Here is an 18,562-nt window from a genome sequence, read left to right on the forward strand (position 1 = left end):
AGAAAAAGAGAGTTCTACTACTTGTATACTGCTGATTCAGAATATCTGAGTTTTAAATTCAAGTATCATATGCCTCAGCTTCAGTGAAGGACGCTTACCTAGTCATTTTGAATGAAATACAATACAGATGAACTAAATGCAATATCAGGCATTAAAACAGAACTTACACATATGTGTAGTAAAAGTATTCTTGGGACCTTCGGTTCTCTACTGTCCTTGGCTCTGATTTCTGTGGTGGCTCACTGCCATCTTGGAATGGCACCAGGTAATAGCAAAAGCTGGGAAAAAAATGCAGAGAAAAAGGAGCAGAACAGTACAGTTTTGTATTCATGGAATCCGGTTTTCTGTCCGTACTGCACTTTATGGAGCTATGCAAAACCTCACTCTGAAAATTGCATGTCATTGAGGTTACAAACCTGGTAATCTGGAAAGGCAAAAGGAGGGATTGCACATAACAGCAGGATTATTTCACTTGCATGTGAAATATTTAGGATAATTCTATTGATAAGCGTGACTTCTGAACGGGCTGTGTGTGCCTTCATCAGTGGAAAGATTTTCATTAGGATTGACACATTTGACATCCAAAAATCTTCTGTCGTTCTGCAACTTCCAAAATGCCAGCACTACAGCATGAATCAACCTCTTAATACAAAAAAGTGCAGTGAAGAATTCAGTAACTTTTATTAATTTATACTCTGACTTTCTATTTTAATTAACAAAGAAATTTTGCCCAGTTTAGCCACGAGCGTTTGTTGCACTTTTCAGCTTCGCTAATACCACTGAACACCTCATTGTGAGGATGTGTAAGAGCAGTCAGCAGTTAAAGGTTTACTCCAAAACCCTGGGAAAGTTTAGTGGGTTGGGATTAAGTCTAGAAGAAATACCTAATGATAGAAAAATATTTACTTGAACATTTGAAAATAACTTTGCATGTAAAATCTTTGTTTCTGAGAAATGGCACTCTTGCAAGAGAGAGTCTCCTGCTCCCAGGGTCCCAGCTAGGGCCAGGTTTTGCTTGTAATACTGCACACTCAGGAAGACAAGTGAATGGTAAGCAAAACAGGAGGCTGCATTTCCCAAAAAACTTGATCCTCAGCCAAGCAGCTATTCGCAGAAATCACAAAAACATTCTGGTTGGAAAAGACCCTCAGGATCTTTGAGTCCAACCTACGAAGCTCACCTTTAAACCATATCCTCAAGCACCATATCCAAATGACTTTTAAACACATCCAGGGTTGGTGACTTTACCACCTCCCTGGGCAGCCCATTCCAATGCCTGACCACTCCTTCTGTGAAAAAATGTTTGCTAATGTCCAGTCTAAACCTACTCAGCTGCAGATTGAGGCCATTCCCTCTTGTTCTGTCACTGTTTACCTGTGAGAAGAGACCAGCAGCAACCTCTCCACAATGTCTTTTCAGGTAGCTGTAGGCAGAAATAAGGTCCACATACTTCTCAGTTGTGTGATCTGAAAGGCAGACCTGAAGTTAAACTTTCTTGGGTTTCCCCTAAGCATGACTTTTGCTGCTGCTTAGTCAAAACATTTGAATGTGCACCGTCCACTGTAGGTAAAACCAGAGTATTTAACACTTGCTCTCAGTTGTTCTGAAAGGAGAAGAATGACAAATATACTGTCCTGCTAAACTGGTGATGAAAAATACTTCTAAACAGCAATTTGTCAACTGTAAACTGTGAGGAGCCTTTGATGTACTCTACGTCAACTTTCAAATTTATAATTTTGGTGAGATTTTGGTAGGAAACTCCTCTTTAATGCAAGAACAAAGCACTAAACATTTGGAAGCAGTTTGTACTGGTAATAGATACAGGTTTATGTTTACTACAAAAAGTCAGACTTTAAGAAGTAGGAGAGTCTGTATTGTGCGTATAAATACGTCTATGTCCAGGTTTCCAAACTGCCCAAACTCATCCAGTCTTAATGGCATGAAAGCCACAAAACCTAGGACTGAGCCTAGCTTTGATCTCCTCTTGAGCATGAAATCTTTCCAGCATGAAATCTTTCAAGCATGTAGTGGGGAAGAAATGATAGCAAGCCCCAGGTATGCAGGGCTGATAGGCAAAAGATAGCAGCTGAGCAGTGTCGAGGATCAACATCTTAAACTGACTTTCCACTGCAATTAGCTGCATATCAGATCTCAGCCCAGTGGGGCTAATAGCAGGGATGAAGTTTAACCTGTTTGACTTTGCACCAAAATGGACAAGTGACACAGGTAGCCTGGCTTGCAGTGAAGTACAAACAGAAGATTTAACAAGCTACTACTTGTCAGCTTTTAATTAGCAGCTCCCATCAGAGCAGCAGCACCCAACTGCAACACCGTCTGCTTCACTGCAAAGTCCAATTCCTTAGTTAAATTTTCAGAGACGTATCTTTTTTCTTGGACAATAGTGTTTAACAGCTAAAGCATGCCAAGATTTTGCCACCTTTCAGTTGTTTCTGTAGGAAGAGTTTCTAACTAAAGTGAGCACCTGATAGCATCAGCTAAAATGAATGCAAGCAGCAGGTTAGGGGGTTCCTTGGGTGAAATCCCCAGACATGCTGCAAGGTGATTTTTGTTAATTTTGACTTGCAGTGCAGATTTCCATATCCACTGCTGTTGCAGCAGACAGCATTTGCTTTGCCCTAGTGTATGTCTAATAGCTAATAGCCTTGATGTTTTGACAGTAAGGCTGTTTTGCCACTGCTGTACCACTGCCAACACGCAGCAGTGCAGGCTCTGCTGAGACGCTTTGACAAGATGAGCCATTCTGCCTGTTACCACAAGATGAAGCTCACATTGTTGAGCCTGTCTCTAAGAAACATGGGCCACATGTAGCTCTTGAGGAAATTTGACTACAGTGAAGCTGTGTGCTTTTCAGAGTGTTGTACATAGAGTACTGAAGAGAGATTTAAAATAGCAAGTCAAGTAAAGTTTTACCAAGGGGAAGTCATGTTTGACCAACCTGGTAGCCTTTTATGAGGACATAACCAGGTGGATTGATGATGGTAGGGCAGTGGATGTGGTTTAGCTTGATTTCACTAAAGCCTTCCACAGCATCTTTCTGGCTAAACTGATACAGTGTGGCCTGGATGATCAGGAAGTGAGGTAGCTATGAACTGGTTGAAGGGAAGAAGTCAGAGAGTTGTGGTCAATGGGATGGAGTCTAGTTGGAGGCCTGTGACTAGTGAAGTCCCACAGGGATCAGTACTGGGACCAGTTCTATTCAATATATTCATCAATGACCTGGATGAGGACACAGAGGGCACTGTCAGTAGGTTTGCTGACAACACCAAGCTGGGTGGAGTGGCTGCCACACCAGAAGGCTGTGCTGCCATTCAGCCAGACTTGGACAGGCTGAGGGTTGGGCAGGGAGAAATTTAATGAAATTCAACAAGGGCAAGTATAGAGTCTTGCACCTGGGAAAGAGCAACCCCAGGGATCAGTATAGGTTGGGGACTGATCTGTTGGAAGGCAGTGAAGGGGAAAAGGATCTGGGGTCCTAGTGGATGGGAGATTGAACATGAGCCAGCAATGTGCCATTCTGGAGTGTATTTAGAAGGGCTGTGGTTAGTAGGTCGAGAGAGGTTCTCCTGCCCCCTACTCTGCCCTGGTGAGGCCATGTCTGGACTACTGTGTCCAGTTCTGGGGCCCTCAGTTCAAGAGGGACATAAAACTGCTTGAGGGAGTCCAGTGCAGAGTCACAAAGATGCTGAAGGGAATGGAACAGCTCTGTTACAAGGAGAGCCTGAGGGAGCTGGGGCTGTGCTGCTTGGAGAGGAGGAGACTGAGAGGTGACCTCATCAATGTTGATAAAGATGTAAAGGTGAGTGCCAGGAGGCTGGAGCCAGGCTCTGCTGGGTGATGCCCAGTGACAGGGGAAGGGGCAATGGGTGGAAGCTGAGGCATAGGAAGTTCCATGGAAACATGAGGAGGATTTTTTTCCCTGTGAGGGTGACAGAACCCTGGAACAGGCTGCCCAGGGGGGTTGTGGAGTCTCCCTCTGTGGAGATATTCAAAACCTGCCTGGATGTGTTCTTGTGTGATCTGGTATAGGAGGTCCTGCTCTGGCAGGGGGGTTGGACTGGCTGAGCTTTTGAGGTCCCTTGCAGCCCCAGACATTCTGTGATTCTGTGAATCTGTTACTCAGATTACTGTGAGGAACAGTTCCAGAGTTGAAAACTGAGAAGATGAATTGCGTGCATTAGGCCCTGTGTGAGCGAGCGTGTGATGGAAGTGTGTAAGATGCTGTGTCTGCTGCACAGAGCTAGCTAGCAAAATCCTTACATTTTGCATGTCCCACACATGTCTACAAAACCTAAGATACATCTTGCTGATACAAATGCTTAGATTTTACCCATCTTTTAGTTTTCCTTGCCAGGCTTTCTCCAAGAAGCTGCATCCTAGGAGAAAGTTGCTAGCAGACCATGACAGAAATGACACGAAGCAAATAATTTTGCATGGACAGAGGATACCATAGTGTGATGCTGGGCAAATCACAAGCAGGAAATTAAAGTTTACCTCAGCTTTTAGTGTTTCTCTCCAGGGGGATGAGAAGCATTTAAAAGTATTTATATGCAGATGTACATTTCAGTAGTGTGGTTTCTGGAGTCCTGACTTCCTTAAAACACTGCAGGGGTGGGTCAGCCTCTGTGGGGGTCAGCCTTTAAGACACAGATTCTTACAGGTATGCACACACTGGATGTTTGTGCCTGTTCTCCTGCATGTCTGTGTGCACCTAACACATCAGCAAATAACCAGGGGTGACGCAGATTTAAGAATCTAATATGTCTCTCATTAAACATATTGAAGCACTGGGAACATTTGCTGCTGCTTGGAAGTAGCACTCCAGAGGATTTTGCAAACTAGTAGTCTGTTACGAGTTGTCATAGAGACTTGATGATAGTATAGAAAACTGCTCATATTTTTACATGCTCACAGGATGTCAGGGTCGGAAGGGACCCAAGGAGATCATCGAGTCCAACCCCCCTGCCAGAGCAGGACAATCCTATCTAACACAGATCACAGAGGAACACATCCAGACAGGCCTTGAAAGGCTCCAGAGAAGGAGACCATCTCCACAGCCTCTCTTTGGGAAGCCCATTCCAGTGCTTTGTGACCCTTACAGTAAAGAAGTTTGCCTTTGTGTTGAAGCAGAACCTCTTTTGCTGCATTTTACACCCATTACTCCTTGTCCTGTCACAAGGAGCAAGTGAGCAGAGCCTGTGTGTCGTCGTCGTCGTCCCCACCCCCGGCCAGCCTTCAGATGCTTATGTATCAAATCCTCTCGAAGTCTTCTCTTCTGCAGACTAAAAAGCCCCAGGCCCCTCAGCCTCTCCTCATCAGCCATGCCCTCCAGTTCCTAATCATCCTCCTAGCCCTCCGCTGGACCCGCTCTGGCAGACCCCTGTCCCTCTGGAAGGGGATCCTGTTCTTTGAAGGCAGATCACCTGCTAAGATTCCTGTATCTTACAGAAAAACAAACCAAAACACAAATGCCAGAGAGTGTCTGGTTGGTGGCGTCTCAAACGCCCGGTTTCTTAACTGCTTTTATTCCAGCCAGACTGGGTAGAGCTGTGGCTGCGCTGGTGTCAGCGGTGCTGGGGGGCAGGAGGCCGGCAGGGAGGGAGCAGCTCGGGCAGCGTCTGCCTCAGCTGTGCTCTGGAGGGGTTACTTCAGACCACCTCCAGTCTGGCGCCGTGAGGCGGCCTCGCTGCAGTGCCGTGAGTTAGAGCTTTGATTCTCCCTCTCTCTGTCCGGGACGTAGCCTTCCCCTCCCACGCTGGAGAAACAAGAGGGAATTCCTTAGCCTAAGAGTCAGCCTTTCCTTCAGTCTGCTTAGCCGTGCAGCAGATGGGTTCCCTGGGGCCCGGCCCTGTGCTGGGGCCCGTAGGCCCAGGCGTTGCAGGGATGTGAGAGAAAACTCTCCTGGGCCTCTGCCGGGCACGCTGCGTGCAGCTCTCCCACCGGCAGCACATGCTAGGCTGTCAGAAACGAGCTGCTGTTTAAAACAGGTTGGTGGGAGCAGAACCCACTTCATTTATTACAGAATTAGCTGAGAACAGGCCTGTTGTTTCACGCTGATACCACGACGGAGAAGAATGAGTGCTTCCCCCTTGATCTTTGCGTGTGGACATGATGCTGTGTAAGAAGCTTTGTGTCTGGACTGTTGAGTGCCCTATCAGTGAACAGCTTGTAAAGCAAATAGTTCTCAAAGCCCTAAAAGAAAAAGAATTTTCCCAGTTTTGGGTTAGGAAAGGAGTTTTACGCTAAGATGACAGGTCTTTTTTCACATTAGTGTCTTAACTTTCCTGGGTCTTTTGACTTTTACACAGCTTTTGTCCTTAAGAATTAAATTCTGCAAATAGCTACCTGTGTCTCTTAGTCATTAGGAAGTTTATTTTCACTTGTAGTGGCCTCATGTTCTGTGCAATGAATGCAAAGGGACTCACAGGCATGCAAGGTCTTTACTATTCCTGTTAGAGGCATTCTTTTTCTGAACCGTTGTTAGGTGATGCTATCTACTGACTGTCACTCTCAGCTGTCTGCCTGACATGTTCCCTCTTATCCTTTCCTCAAAAAAGTATTCTTGGGATTTCTTTGCTGGAGATCAGTTGCCCTTGCTTTAAATCCCAACGGGAAGAGATTTCTAAAGCGTCAGTGTGGAGTGGATGTGTCACTGTTCTGCTCTGCCCTGCTGTCTCCAGAAGCCAGAGGTGCCTGATGCACCTGGATGTGCATATATGGCTTCACATCATCATTTTGTTTTTCAAATGACTCCTGTAGTGTTAAGTGTAATGCTGTTAAAACATTTCTCAAGTTGTGCTGGGGTAGGTTAGGCTGGATGTTAGAAGGAGTTCTTCACAGAGTGATTTGCCATTGGAATGGGCTGCCCAGGGAGGTGGTGGAGTCTCTGTCCCTGGAAATGTTCAGAAAAAGACTGGATGAGGCACTTAGTGCCATGGTCTAGTTGATTGGTTAGGGCTGCGTGCTAGGTTGGACTGGATGATCTTGGAGGTCTCTTCCAACCTGGTTGATTCTATGATTCTATGGTCTAGTTGATTGGCTAGGGCTGGATGCTGGGCTGGGTGCTAGGTTGGACTGGATGATCTTGGAGGTCTCTTCCAGCCTGTTGATTCTGTGATTCTCCATAATAATAGAACATTGCACTTCATTTGATTACACCTGTAGAGAATGAGTGCTGGTGAGCTAATACTGAATCCAAAAGTGGACATCTCTCTTTGACAAGCACTTGTAGGTCCCATGGACTCGAAAATTACATTGGCGCAGCTGAGGAAGTACTCAAATCTGCTTCATTTTTCTGAATTTGAGTGGAAAAGTACTCAATTTCACTTTAAATACTTACATTCCTATCTATAACATCGCACAGATGGTGTAATGTTTTTGAATTTTGTACATTATTTTTGGTTACTGAAGTTAATATTCTGCTAGCTACAAATGTCTGCATGCATAGCTCACAGTTCGTTTTGAGGACAGAGCTCTAAAATGAGTTACAGACCTTGGTAGCAGTCATAACTCAGTCATTTTTTTCTCATTGAAAAAGTGGCACTGGAAGAAAGTTATTTAGTGATCAAAATGCATTGTTAAGCTTTTAAAAAGGGATTCTCTGCCTGTAGTAGGGCTGTAGGCAATTTATGGCTTGTCTGTACTCATTGCCATGAGCTTTTGGAAAATTTGTAAACAAAGCCAGATGCTCATTATGTTCCCATTCAGGGTTGATTAGATGGGTAAATGCCATCCAAAGCACTTTGGTCCTGTTGGGTTTTAGTGTGTTACAGAAAATGGAGTTGGTCCAGAATATTTTTTTAAATGTTTGTCATCCAAGAGTGTACACTTGTAGTTTCTGCTCTTAGAATGGATTGGCTTTTTAAAATAATAGGTTATAACAATGTGAAAGTAATATTCTGAGAACTCTAGTTCCTACTAAATTGTGGGGCCACATGTTTCTCAGTGTCAAGAGTTTGTTCTTACACTGTGTGATGTAGTCCAGCACCTCTCGCATTTTTTAAGTATTTGGACACTGTGGAAACCTCAGACTAGGACACATTCTCCTTTCTACCAGATTTTAGGGAACTGAGGTGTGAGCTAAGAGACTTTTCATAACCTTTTTGATAGATTCATTAATCTTCCTGTTGATTTGTTAGATTTTACTGCTTGTCTTTAGTCCTCCAAAGATTATGTGATGTGAAAGGGGTTCTTTTAAACTACAGGGGTTTTATGTTGCCGCTCTTGGTGCATATCAAGACCATGCTGCTGTATACCAGTTGAGTTGCTGTATGCTGACCACATTTATTACAGTGTGATCCTCATGCAATCCCTTTCGTCATTAACTCATGGGTGTCTTTTTTCCTCTTCGGGGCCACAGCTGACCACGTGCGCAGGTCATGGCACGCTTAACGAAGAGGCGGCAGGCAGACACGAAGGCTATCCAGCATCTTTGGGCAGCTATCGAAATCATCCGGAACCAGAAGCAAATTGCTAACATTGACCGTATTACAAAGTAAGTGTTCCCTTCCAGTCACAGTGTTGGTGAAGGGGGAAGGCTGATGCTGTGAAAAGCCCTGGGGAACAGAGACAGCGAACATTGTGAGAGGCTGTGAGATAGTTACAGGCATTTCTGTGTTGCTAATTATCAACTGATAAACCTCCCAAACTTACAAAACTAAGCACCTGAAGAGGTTTAATCTATGTAATTGAGATCTTACTCATCTCATATTTGTTTTGTATAAGCATTTTTTAGGAAACATGCATTATTTGTAGTAAATTGAGTTTAGAATGTCAGTATTGTACTCACTGGGGAGTTTGCTCAACTTAAAAGAAATAGATATAGCAGTTAAGAAGAAATGAGAAATAAAAGCTTTAAATAATCTAATTCTTAGGAAAATGTGATAGGCTATTGGAGAAATCTTTTCCGGAAGGCAAAGATAAATCTGAAGTGTAAGGCTGCCCAAACAAATTATAGGCCATGTTTGCTGAGATGGCCTCAGGATGCTACTAAAAAAAATGTGATATTATTTTAACATTAAAGTGTTCTTCAAAATGTATTAGGCAGTGTACACAAATATATATTCTTTGTTCTGTGGAGCTTGCAATGTGTAAAACAATCTACAATATTAAAATACCTTCTTTAACAACTTAAATTAGCCACAGTAACAAAAACTGAGTGGGACTTTGTGTCCTTCTTTGATTTGTCTGCATTTCCAGGATGTACGTCACTCTTACCAAAGTGATTAATATGAATAATTGAAAAGAGCAAAAGTAACCATCTGGCAGCTCTTCAGTTGTCATAACCAATGTGAACTGATAATAAGGTCAGAGACCACTAAAAGAGAGAATTACAAACAAAGTGAAAGTCATTATAAAATAACTTTCACCCACAGACCTTGGAAGCGTTCTGTGGAGGGGGCAGGCAAAACTAGCTTCAGAAGTGGAAGCAACATTTCAGGTTCTCACATCACAGTGAACAATAAACAGGATAAAGGAAACAGATGATATCCCGAATGAATTAATGTGTATCTGATTTCTGTGTTGAAGAAAAATGCACCATTAAACCTAAAAACATGGTCCCAGAGAGAGAGGGTTCCCAAGAGGACCTGAGGAGGAGATTAGGGAATTGCAGTTTTGAGGTTGCATTTGAATTTCAGACTGCTTTGAAGCATGTGTGTTTGCATCATGTCTCTAAGGAGACAAGTGGATAAACTAATGCTGTACACTTCAGTTTTGCTTGCTCCAGGACATATATTAGCTGAGTTTGTTAGCTGTTTATGCTGGTTTTATATATAATAAAAGGAGACAGGCACATCTAGCTGGCGATCCATCCCTGTTATGAGCGAGGCCTTTATTGAGACAGTGTGGATAACATTTAGCTGGGTAAAGTTAGGTAAGACAGGTCCTATTGTTACAAACAAGGTTGAAAAAACAAGTAATTAGATCTTAGAAAAGGAGGCACTTAGTAACTGAAGGGTAGTTTGCTTTTTTAAAAAACAGTCTGGGTCCAGATTGTGTGACTCATCTCTAATCAGAAGGAAAACAGAGATACAAGCAGCCTTAGTAGTCCAAGTAAAATGTGCAAGGTGTTAGCAGTGAGGAGTAATCTAAAAAGTGCTTGGACCTTGTAAATGCTTCACATGTGCATCAGTGACAAGAGCAATGAACTGTGATATAGTTGCTGTTGTACAGTATTTTCAAGGATATAACTTTTCACAAGGAAAAGCTAAAAACCTTTGAGTTGCTTTACAGTACTAGTCATTGATGGAGCATCACAAATGACTTATTAAATGAGTATGCATATTACATATCTTAAAAGTAAAGTTCTGAATTTAGCAGGGTATCAAAATATCTCTTCCAATGAAAATGAGGTAGCTTTAAGGCTGAAAGATCAGTTGGTCAAGTACACCTGGAGTTCCTTAAAAGATCAATTGGTGTCAGGGCACGTAGGCAAAAGTATGAATAATAAGAAAGGTCAAAACCAAACAGTGGTCAAAAGCAAATGTTATGAGCACATATACATGAGCTAAAAGAAAGGTTCTATTACTTGGATTGGTAATATTAATAGCTCTTGGGATTGACTTAAGGAGTGGCTTCACAAGTATTTGCAAGTAATAATGACAACGAAATTTATGGAAGCATGTCTTATTTCTGAATAAGGAAATAGAAAGCCAGCAAGATTATCTCTTTATAAATGCCTGTTAAAGGTGACAGTCATCCTACCATGTCATATAATGGGCGACAAATGTGTACAATTCAGACAACTGCAGATGTTGAAAAGATGATTTGTGATTTAGTTCAAGCGTTAATTTGTTGCTTGGGTCGAGTTGTCCTGTATATTCCTGTATATTCAATGACCTGCTAGTCCAGACATATTCACTAAAGAACCTCTATTGCTGCTTTTTGTTTCATCAGACATTGAAATATGTTGAATGTAACCTGTGCACTTCATGAGTAATTGTTAAAAATACCTGGGGTAAAGAAAGACTGCAGAAGATAGCAGCAGCGAAAGGCACGCAAAAAGAATCTAGAGATGTAGCCATACATTTGCTGTAGAGAACATAAGAGTAGGAGGGTAGCGTAGGAGAAGCCAAGAGCACTAGAAGGTGCTTCTAATATTATCAGGAAAAACCTATAAGGAAAGAGGCCCTCTAATTAAAAGTAGACTAGATCAAGTATGCTTTACTTTTTAAATTGATGAGGTGGAAAAGCAGGAACAGAGAAATGCGTGATTAGAAAGTGATTGAAAACTGTCATACACTGAGGAAGGCGGCATTTGAATATACAAGTTGGAGCATTTAAGGCATTAATGAGCTCACTGAACTTCTGGCAGTTATTTAGAAAAGTCATTGAATGCAGAGAAGTATTGAGAAACACCAAGGACTGTGTCTGGTTTTGAAGAAATTAAAAATGCAGCTGTAAATATGGCAGGAATGTGACACTCTTATTTGGCATATTACAGATACGCTTAAGTAAAAGCATTGGTAAGCTAGAGACAGCACTGCACAAAATCAGCAAATCGTTATGGGAAAGGCATTCTGCAATTTGAGTGATTATACCTGGGAGTACATTACAACTGGTACTTTCCATTGGTTGGAAATAAGCATTCTTCAGCAGCTTGCAAACTAAATGGAGGTCTGAAAATAAGTACTAGAAAGAAGTGAGAGTGTAGTGAATGTAAAGAAATGAGCACTGAACGTGCAAGCTGCCTTTTGGAGAGATCTTTAAAATGTAATGCCCTCTTTGGACTGAGACTTCAGTGTGTTCAGAGCATTTTTACTGATCCGTAAAGCTCATTGAAGGCAGTAGTATCATTTCTGTAAAAATCTTACACTTCCCACTGTGTCTCAAGTCAGAAATTATAATCATTTAATATCTAACTGCTAGAGATGTCTAACATTTCTAAACTACCAAATTCCTTAATAACAAAATTATATTTCTAAGAGATATTTAGCAAGAAATATGAGTTATTTTTCTGCCCAGACTAAATGTTGGGATGATTTGACCTGAATGTGTCAGTGATTTAGATGAGTAGTATTGGTATTAGTTATGCTGTAAACACTAGCAGAGAAATTACTTCCCCTGTTTTGTGAATTCCCTGTCAAGAGCACAGCTTGACAAATTGTTCATTCCTTAAAGTGTGTTTAAAAGTTATAATTACACTTTGACTTTCTGTTTTTTCCTCATTATCTTCCATCTGTTTTGGATTTGGGGTAACCTCAAAAATTGATTCTATGGAATAAAATGTCTTAAAATGTACTGGGAAAAAAAGGCATGCATATTTAAATGAGTACAATAAATTATTGACATTCAGCTGCATAGCAGATTGGATATCATTTTTCTAAAGAGAAGTTTTTAAAGTTTTCTTTCTTTGGCTACTCCAGTCTTAAAGTTTCTCTTAGTTTTTTTTTTCTTTATAATTCCCTTACAGGTAATTGGACTCCTATGATTTAATTAACTATTAATTAAATATTTGCCACTTTTCTCACAAGGAACTGGGTTTCCTCAGTAGCAGTTTATGAACATTTCACACTCTTTATGGTTAGTTCAGAGGTCATTATCTATTAAGTTCCTGTCATTAAAATACCAACTGGGAAGTACAGTGTTCTAGAATTACCATTGACTGCTTTCAGGGTTCTGTCAATGCAAATAGTTGTTCTGGTTTCTAAACTATTCCACAAAGACCAGTGTAAAGAACCAAAATAATTCTTGCCTTCCATACTTCCTCAGGTTTTTTCACTCTTCCTTTGATGTGTTTCTTAATTTATTTAGCTGACCAGTTTCAGTCCCTTTCTATATAAAGACTGTCTGTATTGTCTTTGTGTACTGTGACAGGGAATGCCCTGGTACCATGTGGAGCAGATATGCTGTGACCACACCACACTGCCTTCGGCTTGTGGAGTGTTTCTTTGGCCCTAACATATCCTTCTTTATATGTATGTGTGGTTTTTCAGTTCTAAGTGCCAAAAATAACACAGCACAAAGCAGCGCTGTTCTTGAAACCTGAAGCTGAGGCATGGTAGTTTGCCACTAAGTATGATGTGAAGGCATCTGAGGGTACGTAGCAAGCTGGAACAGTAGCTGGAGTGCCCTTGGCAGAAGGAGCCAGTCTTGGCATGGTTTACATCCATGTTCTCTGTCAGGAGCAAAATAACCTCTTGGGTATGCTTTGCCTTTTTATGCAGGAGGACAAATTTGCTTTCTCCAGGATGGAGCCTGAGAATAAGTTAGTTTGGGGATGAAACCAAGAGTGACCATAGTCCACAGGGTAGAGATATTCCAACTTTGAGGGGCTGAAGCTGGTGGAAAGATCACTTGCTAGGATAAAACTGATATGCTAGAGTTGGAGAATTTATGTTCTTTTCAAAGAACACAAAAGTTAAACTATTGATTTCATCAGTCAGAAAACTGCTTTACAGCTTAGCTACTGCAAGAGAATGGGGAGGTTTCATAAGCCTGCACCCAGACTTGCATATTTTGAAACTGGCTTTCAAATGATGTGGGGCAGTACTAGTTCCCTGAATGGCCACAAACATTTCTCCTGTATTTGTTCTGTGGATTTGTTTCAGTTACATTTTAATTTAATGTAAGTGCAGTTAAGTCAGAATATCTAAGAGGAATGAGCACATTCCAAGCCTGTATGTGTAGACTGTCAGCCCCTCGTGACGTGAGTCAGCGCTGATGGGATAGCATGCCAGAAAAGAATTATTCAGTATGAAAGATCACTGAAAATTATGGTCCTGCAGTTGAGGTGGAGTCACTATCAGTTGTGGGCTGAGTATGTGACCCTCTCATTTGGGCATTTATGAGGGGGATTTCATGTCCAAATATCACTCTCTGGAATTTCTCAAGTCAATCTCTGAGAATAGAGTCCTTTCCCGTCCATAAATGTCTTTTTGATGCCTTAGTTCTTTTGCCGTTCTTCTAGGCTGTCTGCTTTAACAGAAAGCCACTTCTAGAACCACTAATTAAAGCAAAGATGAGAGAGAGCAATTTGGACAGATAGAGAATAGTCACAAGACAGTAGAAATAATAAAAATGAGCAATTTGAACGGGTAGGGAGTAATCACACGAGTCTATAAATAATAATATACACTGCAGTGGCAAGAAAGTAATGGAAGGAATAAGATTCTTACAGTATTGCTTATTTGAAGCCATACTTGTTAGAAAATAATCTGTCACTGTTTATAATACCTTTGATGAAAATTCCAGTCTTCCCAGTATTTTGCATATTGCATCTAAGTAGTCATGCATAAACAAAAATAGTAATCTTTGAGACTGATTAGGAGAGTAGATGCCTCTGGAGTTATATCTTGATAATCCTGTTGTTTAACTTTACATGAGCAGAAATATTATAGCAGCTAATATTTCTTTGGCTGAAATGAAGCTTAGATGTGTTTTTCTGCTGTTGGTTTCATACCCTGTGTCAAGCCATTCCTCCAGATTATCTTACTGTTACCAGAGGTCAGACTTAACCCAAAAACAACTGAAGTAAAGCATCCTGCTGCTATGCAAAAGGCAGCAGTGGTTGAGGTTACTGGCTCATATCTTTTCACCCTCTTCATGTTGACTGTGTGAAGAAAACAGCATTATTAAAACCAGTTCTTCAGAATCTGGTACCTGTTAGTCAAACTCTGGCCAACTGTTTTGTGCTACAACAGGCCACTAGTGAAGGAGATGCTCAGGAAAATTCACTTTGTACCGGCTGGGAAAGGATAAGGAAGATTGATGTGGGAAAGAGTTTTTTTTTTTTAGGCCATGTAGTGTAGCAGCACTTCGTAATTCTGTAAGGGTAAGCAAAAGTGTAGAGTACAAGGTCACAGAATCACACAGAATCATAGAAAGTTAGGGGCTGCAGGGACCTCAAAAGATCATTCAGTCCAATCCCCCTGCCAGATCACACAGAAACACGTCCAGGCAGGTCTTGAATATCTCCAAAGAGGGAGACTCCACAACTCCCCTGGGCAGCCTGTTCCCTCACAGGTTAAAAATTCTTCCTCCTGTTTCCATGCAACTTCCTTTATCTCAACTTCCACCATTGCCCCTTGTCCTGTCATTGGGCATCACCCAGCACAGCATGGCTACATCCGCTTGGTACTCACCTTTACATCTTTCTAAACATGAATGAGGTCACCACTCAGGCCTCTCCTCTCCAAGCCAGAACCCCAGCGCCCTCAGACTGTCCTCAGAAGGAAGATGTTCCACTCCCTTCATAATTTTCATGGTTGTGCACTGGACTATGTCAAGTAGTTCTGTGAGGTCTTTCTTGAACTGAGGGGCCCAAAACTGGAGGACACAATATTCCAGATGCATCCTCATCAGGGCAGGGTAGCGGGGCAGGAGACCTACTAACCTCTTGACCTACTAACCACAGCCCTTCTAATACACCCCAGAATGGCACTGGTCTTCTTGGCCACCAGAGCACATTGCTGGCTCGTGGTCAACCTTCCATCCACTAGGACCCCCCTGGGTCCTTCTCCCCTTTCCTGTTCTTTAACAGGTCAGTCCCCAACCTATACTGATCCATGGAGCTGTTATTTCCCAGGTGCAAGACTCTACACTTGCCCTTGTTCAATTTCATTCAGTTTCTTGCTGCCCAACCCTCCAGCCTAGGTCTCCCTGAATGGCAGCACAGCCTGAGGGCTGTCAGCCGCTCCACCAGTTTGGTGTCACCAGCAAACTGAATGACAGTGCACTCTCTTCCCTCATCCAGGTCACAGGATCACAGAATTAACCAGGTTGGAAAAGACCTCTAAGATCATCAAGTCCAACCTATCAGCTAACACCTTCTAATTAGCTAAACCATGGCACTAAGTGTCTTACCCACCACCTCCCCTGGCAGGCCATTCCAATGTCAGTCACTCTTTCTGTGAAGAGCCTCTTCCTAACCTCCAGCCTAAATTTGCCCTGGTGCAGCTTGAGGCCTAACTAGTGCTGAGTTCAGGGGCAAAAGGACTTCTCTGGTCCTGCTGGCCACACTATTCCTGATCAGGCCACGATGCCATTGGCCTCACCATCCTCCTGAGTGGCCAGCCCCTCCTTCAATGGTCTGTAGACTCTCTTCTTCCACTCGAGTTTGCTCAGATCCTACAGTGATGCTGCTTCCTCAGCAGGCCACATGGCTTCTGGGGGCAGACTGCTCTGAGAGTTTCTGGGAAAATGGAATTGTAGTTCTGTTGAATTGGCTTCAGTATAGATACCTGCATTACAGAACACAAGCATAGAATCATCACCAGGGGATGATAGGGTACAAATCTCTCCAGTTAAAGACTTCTTGATGTGTTTTCTGTTACACTCAAGGACTTTCTGTCTGACTCCACTAAGCTAATTTCCTTTTCTGTTTCTTTTACTTTGTGTCTCTCTTTCCCACGATAAACTTCAGCTGCTTCTTTCAGCCCCAAGCCAATGGTTTATTTTCTGCTTTCCTTATCACTATTTTAATGTTAAACCAAGAGAATGAACCAAGTCTAGAGATTAAAGCTTGCAAAATCCTGAGTCATAGACTATTTTGTGGGGGCAAAATCTTCTCTGATCTTTCATTGGCTTTTTTTCATTGATTTGTTAATTATTAAAAATAATTACATTAATCAAACAGAAAGCAAACTAAATCAGATCATTTGAGTCAGTCCCTAGTGACAAAAAACAGAGTTAAAGTACTATTTTGGTCATACATAAAAATTCTGCATTACATGTGCAGTTGCAGACGTAGCAATATGTTGCATTGGAATATGATGGACACCAAAACATTTGGGTGGGTTTATATATCCAGCTTTTCTACTGATGGCTTCATGGTGAGGTTCAATGGTGCATGAAGGCTGAAATGTTTGGACATTTTCAAAAGTCTGGACTTATGCTGTGAAGTGATAAAAAGATGGCTGAGAGTACAGGGAGTCTAACCAGTTCTTGCATCATGACCAATACACAGGTTTACTTGTAAATTTATACTGAGACTGACCAGAGAGGTAATATTTAGCCTGTCAAGGTGGATTTTTAACATCCAGATGCACAAAAACGCTGAGGAGAAGTGAGGAGCTAAGCTAAACACTTGAATTTGGAGGACTCTTAAGAAGGAATTACAGATTGTCATGAAGTGCACAACAGTGTTCACTATGGCACATGCATGAAATTTTCCTTGGACTACCTGTAGTTAGCTAGTTTTGTCATAAAGCCTTGATCTGTTTGCTTATATGATGTTCAGTCTTGATGTTGTTTGTGAGATCATAATGATTTTCTGGTTGGGGTGTTTGAACTTTAATATTTCTGATATTAATTGTCCATTTTAAGAGCTGATTTTAGACATCTTTGACTAAGGAGGGTAGAAGTAAATATGATAGGGAAAAATGGAATTTCTTCTTGGAAAATGTCTGTAATAAACCTATCTGTATTTCCTATGAGTAGCAGTAAAATTAAAATCTCTGGATTAATAAATTTGGTTCAGGTGTCATCTCGAGTTTATAATGCATATTACTTACTACTCTTTTCCTAATCAATCTCCTTTGTTGATACAGATAATTTCTTCAGTTTGCATAACAATTCTATTTAATGACTGTAATTAAACTGGTTAAAAGAAGTACGTAAGAAGTCCGGATACATTAAGCAGTGCTGTTTGTGCTTTGTTAGGGATAATTCTTTCTTCAACTTAGTGCTGAGCCACTGCCCGGCTGTGTGGTATGGAACACTGCTGCCTGAATTGCTCTGTCTGCTTCTTGGTGCTGTCTGCCTTAAGAGCAGTGCCTAGCGTAGAAAACTCTTCACCATGGGACTGACAAGGATTCCTCCAGCCCTACCATCTTGTTTTAATTGCTTTATACTGATTGTATGGAATGGAAAGGATGCCGTAGCTGCCTGTGCAACTGTTATGCTTGTAGGAGTTTGGCATGGAAGGCTATTTTTTTGAGAACTAGAGCTTGAGGCGAGACTAAACTTTCTGTGTACTTGCTTCAGTGAGGAATATTTAATGCATGCACATCTAGTTCCTGGAGTCTGTTCTGCAAAGAAAGAAATAGGTAGGTGTTCAGATGTAGTAGTGGATTTTGCTTCATCTGTTTTCCTTATCAAATAGTTCTTCTCTAAGAATGCTCTTACTTGTTATTGCCAGGAAGGCAGCTTTCAGCTTTCTTTTTTTGTCTTAATATTCTTCAGTGGTTTAGAAGGTGAAGTCATCTCTGGGCTGAGCATCAGTCTGATTCACACAAACAGCACAAACACATGGTTATTAACAACAGCCATACGCTGTATTTGATGTTTGCTCATGAGTGCAAACTCAAACTCTGTCGTGGCTTAACCCCCAACTAAGCCCCTCACAGCCGCTCACTCCCTCCCTCCAGGTGGGAGAGAGAATAAGGAGAGTAAAAGCAAGAAAACCCGTGGGCTGGGATAGACAGTTTAATAGGTAAAGCTGTGTGTGCAAGCAAAGCAAAACAAAACACAAAACACAGAATTCCTTCACCACTTTCCATCAGCAGGCAGGCCTTCTGCCACCTGGGGGAAGCAGGGCTCTGCCACATGTGGTGGTAACTTGGGAAGGTAAATGCCTGCACTCTCACCACCCACCCCTTTGTCT

At 41.9% G+C, this 18,562-nt stretch overlaps 1 protein-coding gene across 4 annotated transcripts in view; it reads left to right on the forward strand.

Moving 5' to 3' along the window:
* Positions 1 to 18,562, forward strand: part of ZMYND11 (zinc finger MYND-type containing 11) — a 106,576-nt gene that overhangs the window by 37,172 nt on the left and 50,842 nt on the right. For all 4 annotated transcript variants that reach the window (XM_064162537.1, XM_064162540.1, XM_064162541.1 and 1 more), the window contains exon 2: positions 8,378 to 8,512. In XM_064162537.1, the coding sequence (XP_064018607.1) occupies positions 8,397 to 8,512 (116 nt within the window). In that variant the 5' untranslated portion in view covers positions 8,378 to 8,396. The remainder of the gene's footprint in view (positions 1 to 8,377; positions 8,513 to 18,562) is intronic.

Source organism: Pogoniulus pusillus, chromosome 23 (assembly GCF_015220805.1).
Source record: "Pogoniulus pusillus isolate bPogPus1 chromosome 23, bPogPus1.pri, whole genome shotgun sequence".
Taxonomy (NCBI): Eukaryota; Metazoa; Chordata; class Aves; order Piciformes; family Lybiidae; genus Pogoniulus; species Pogoniulus pusillus.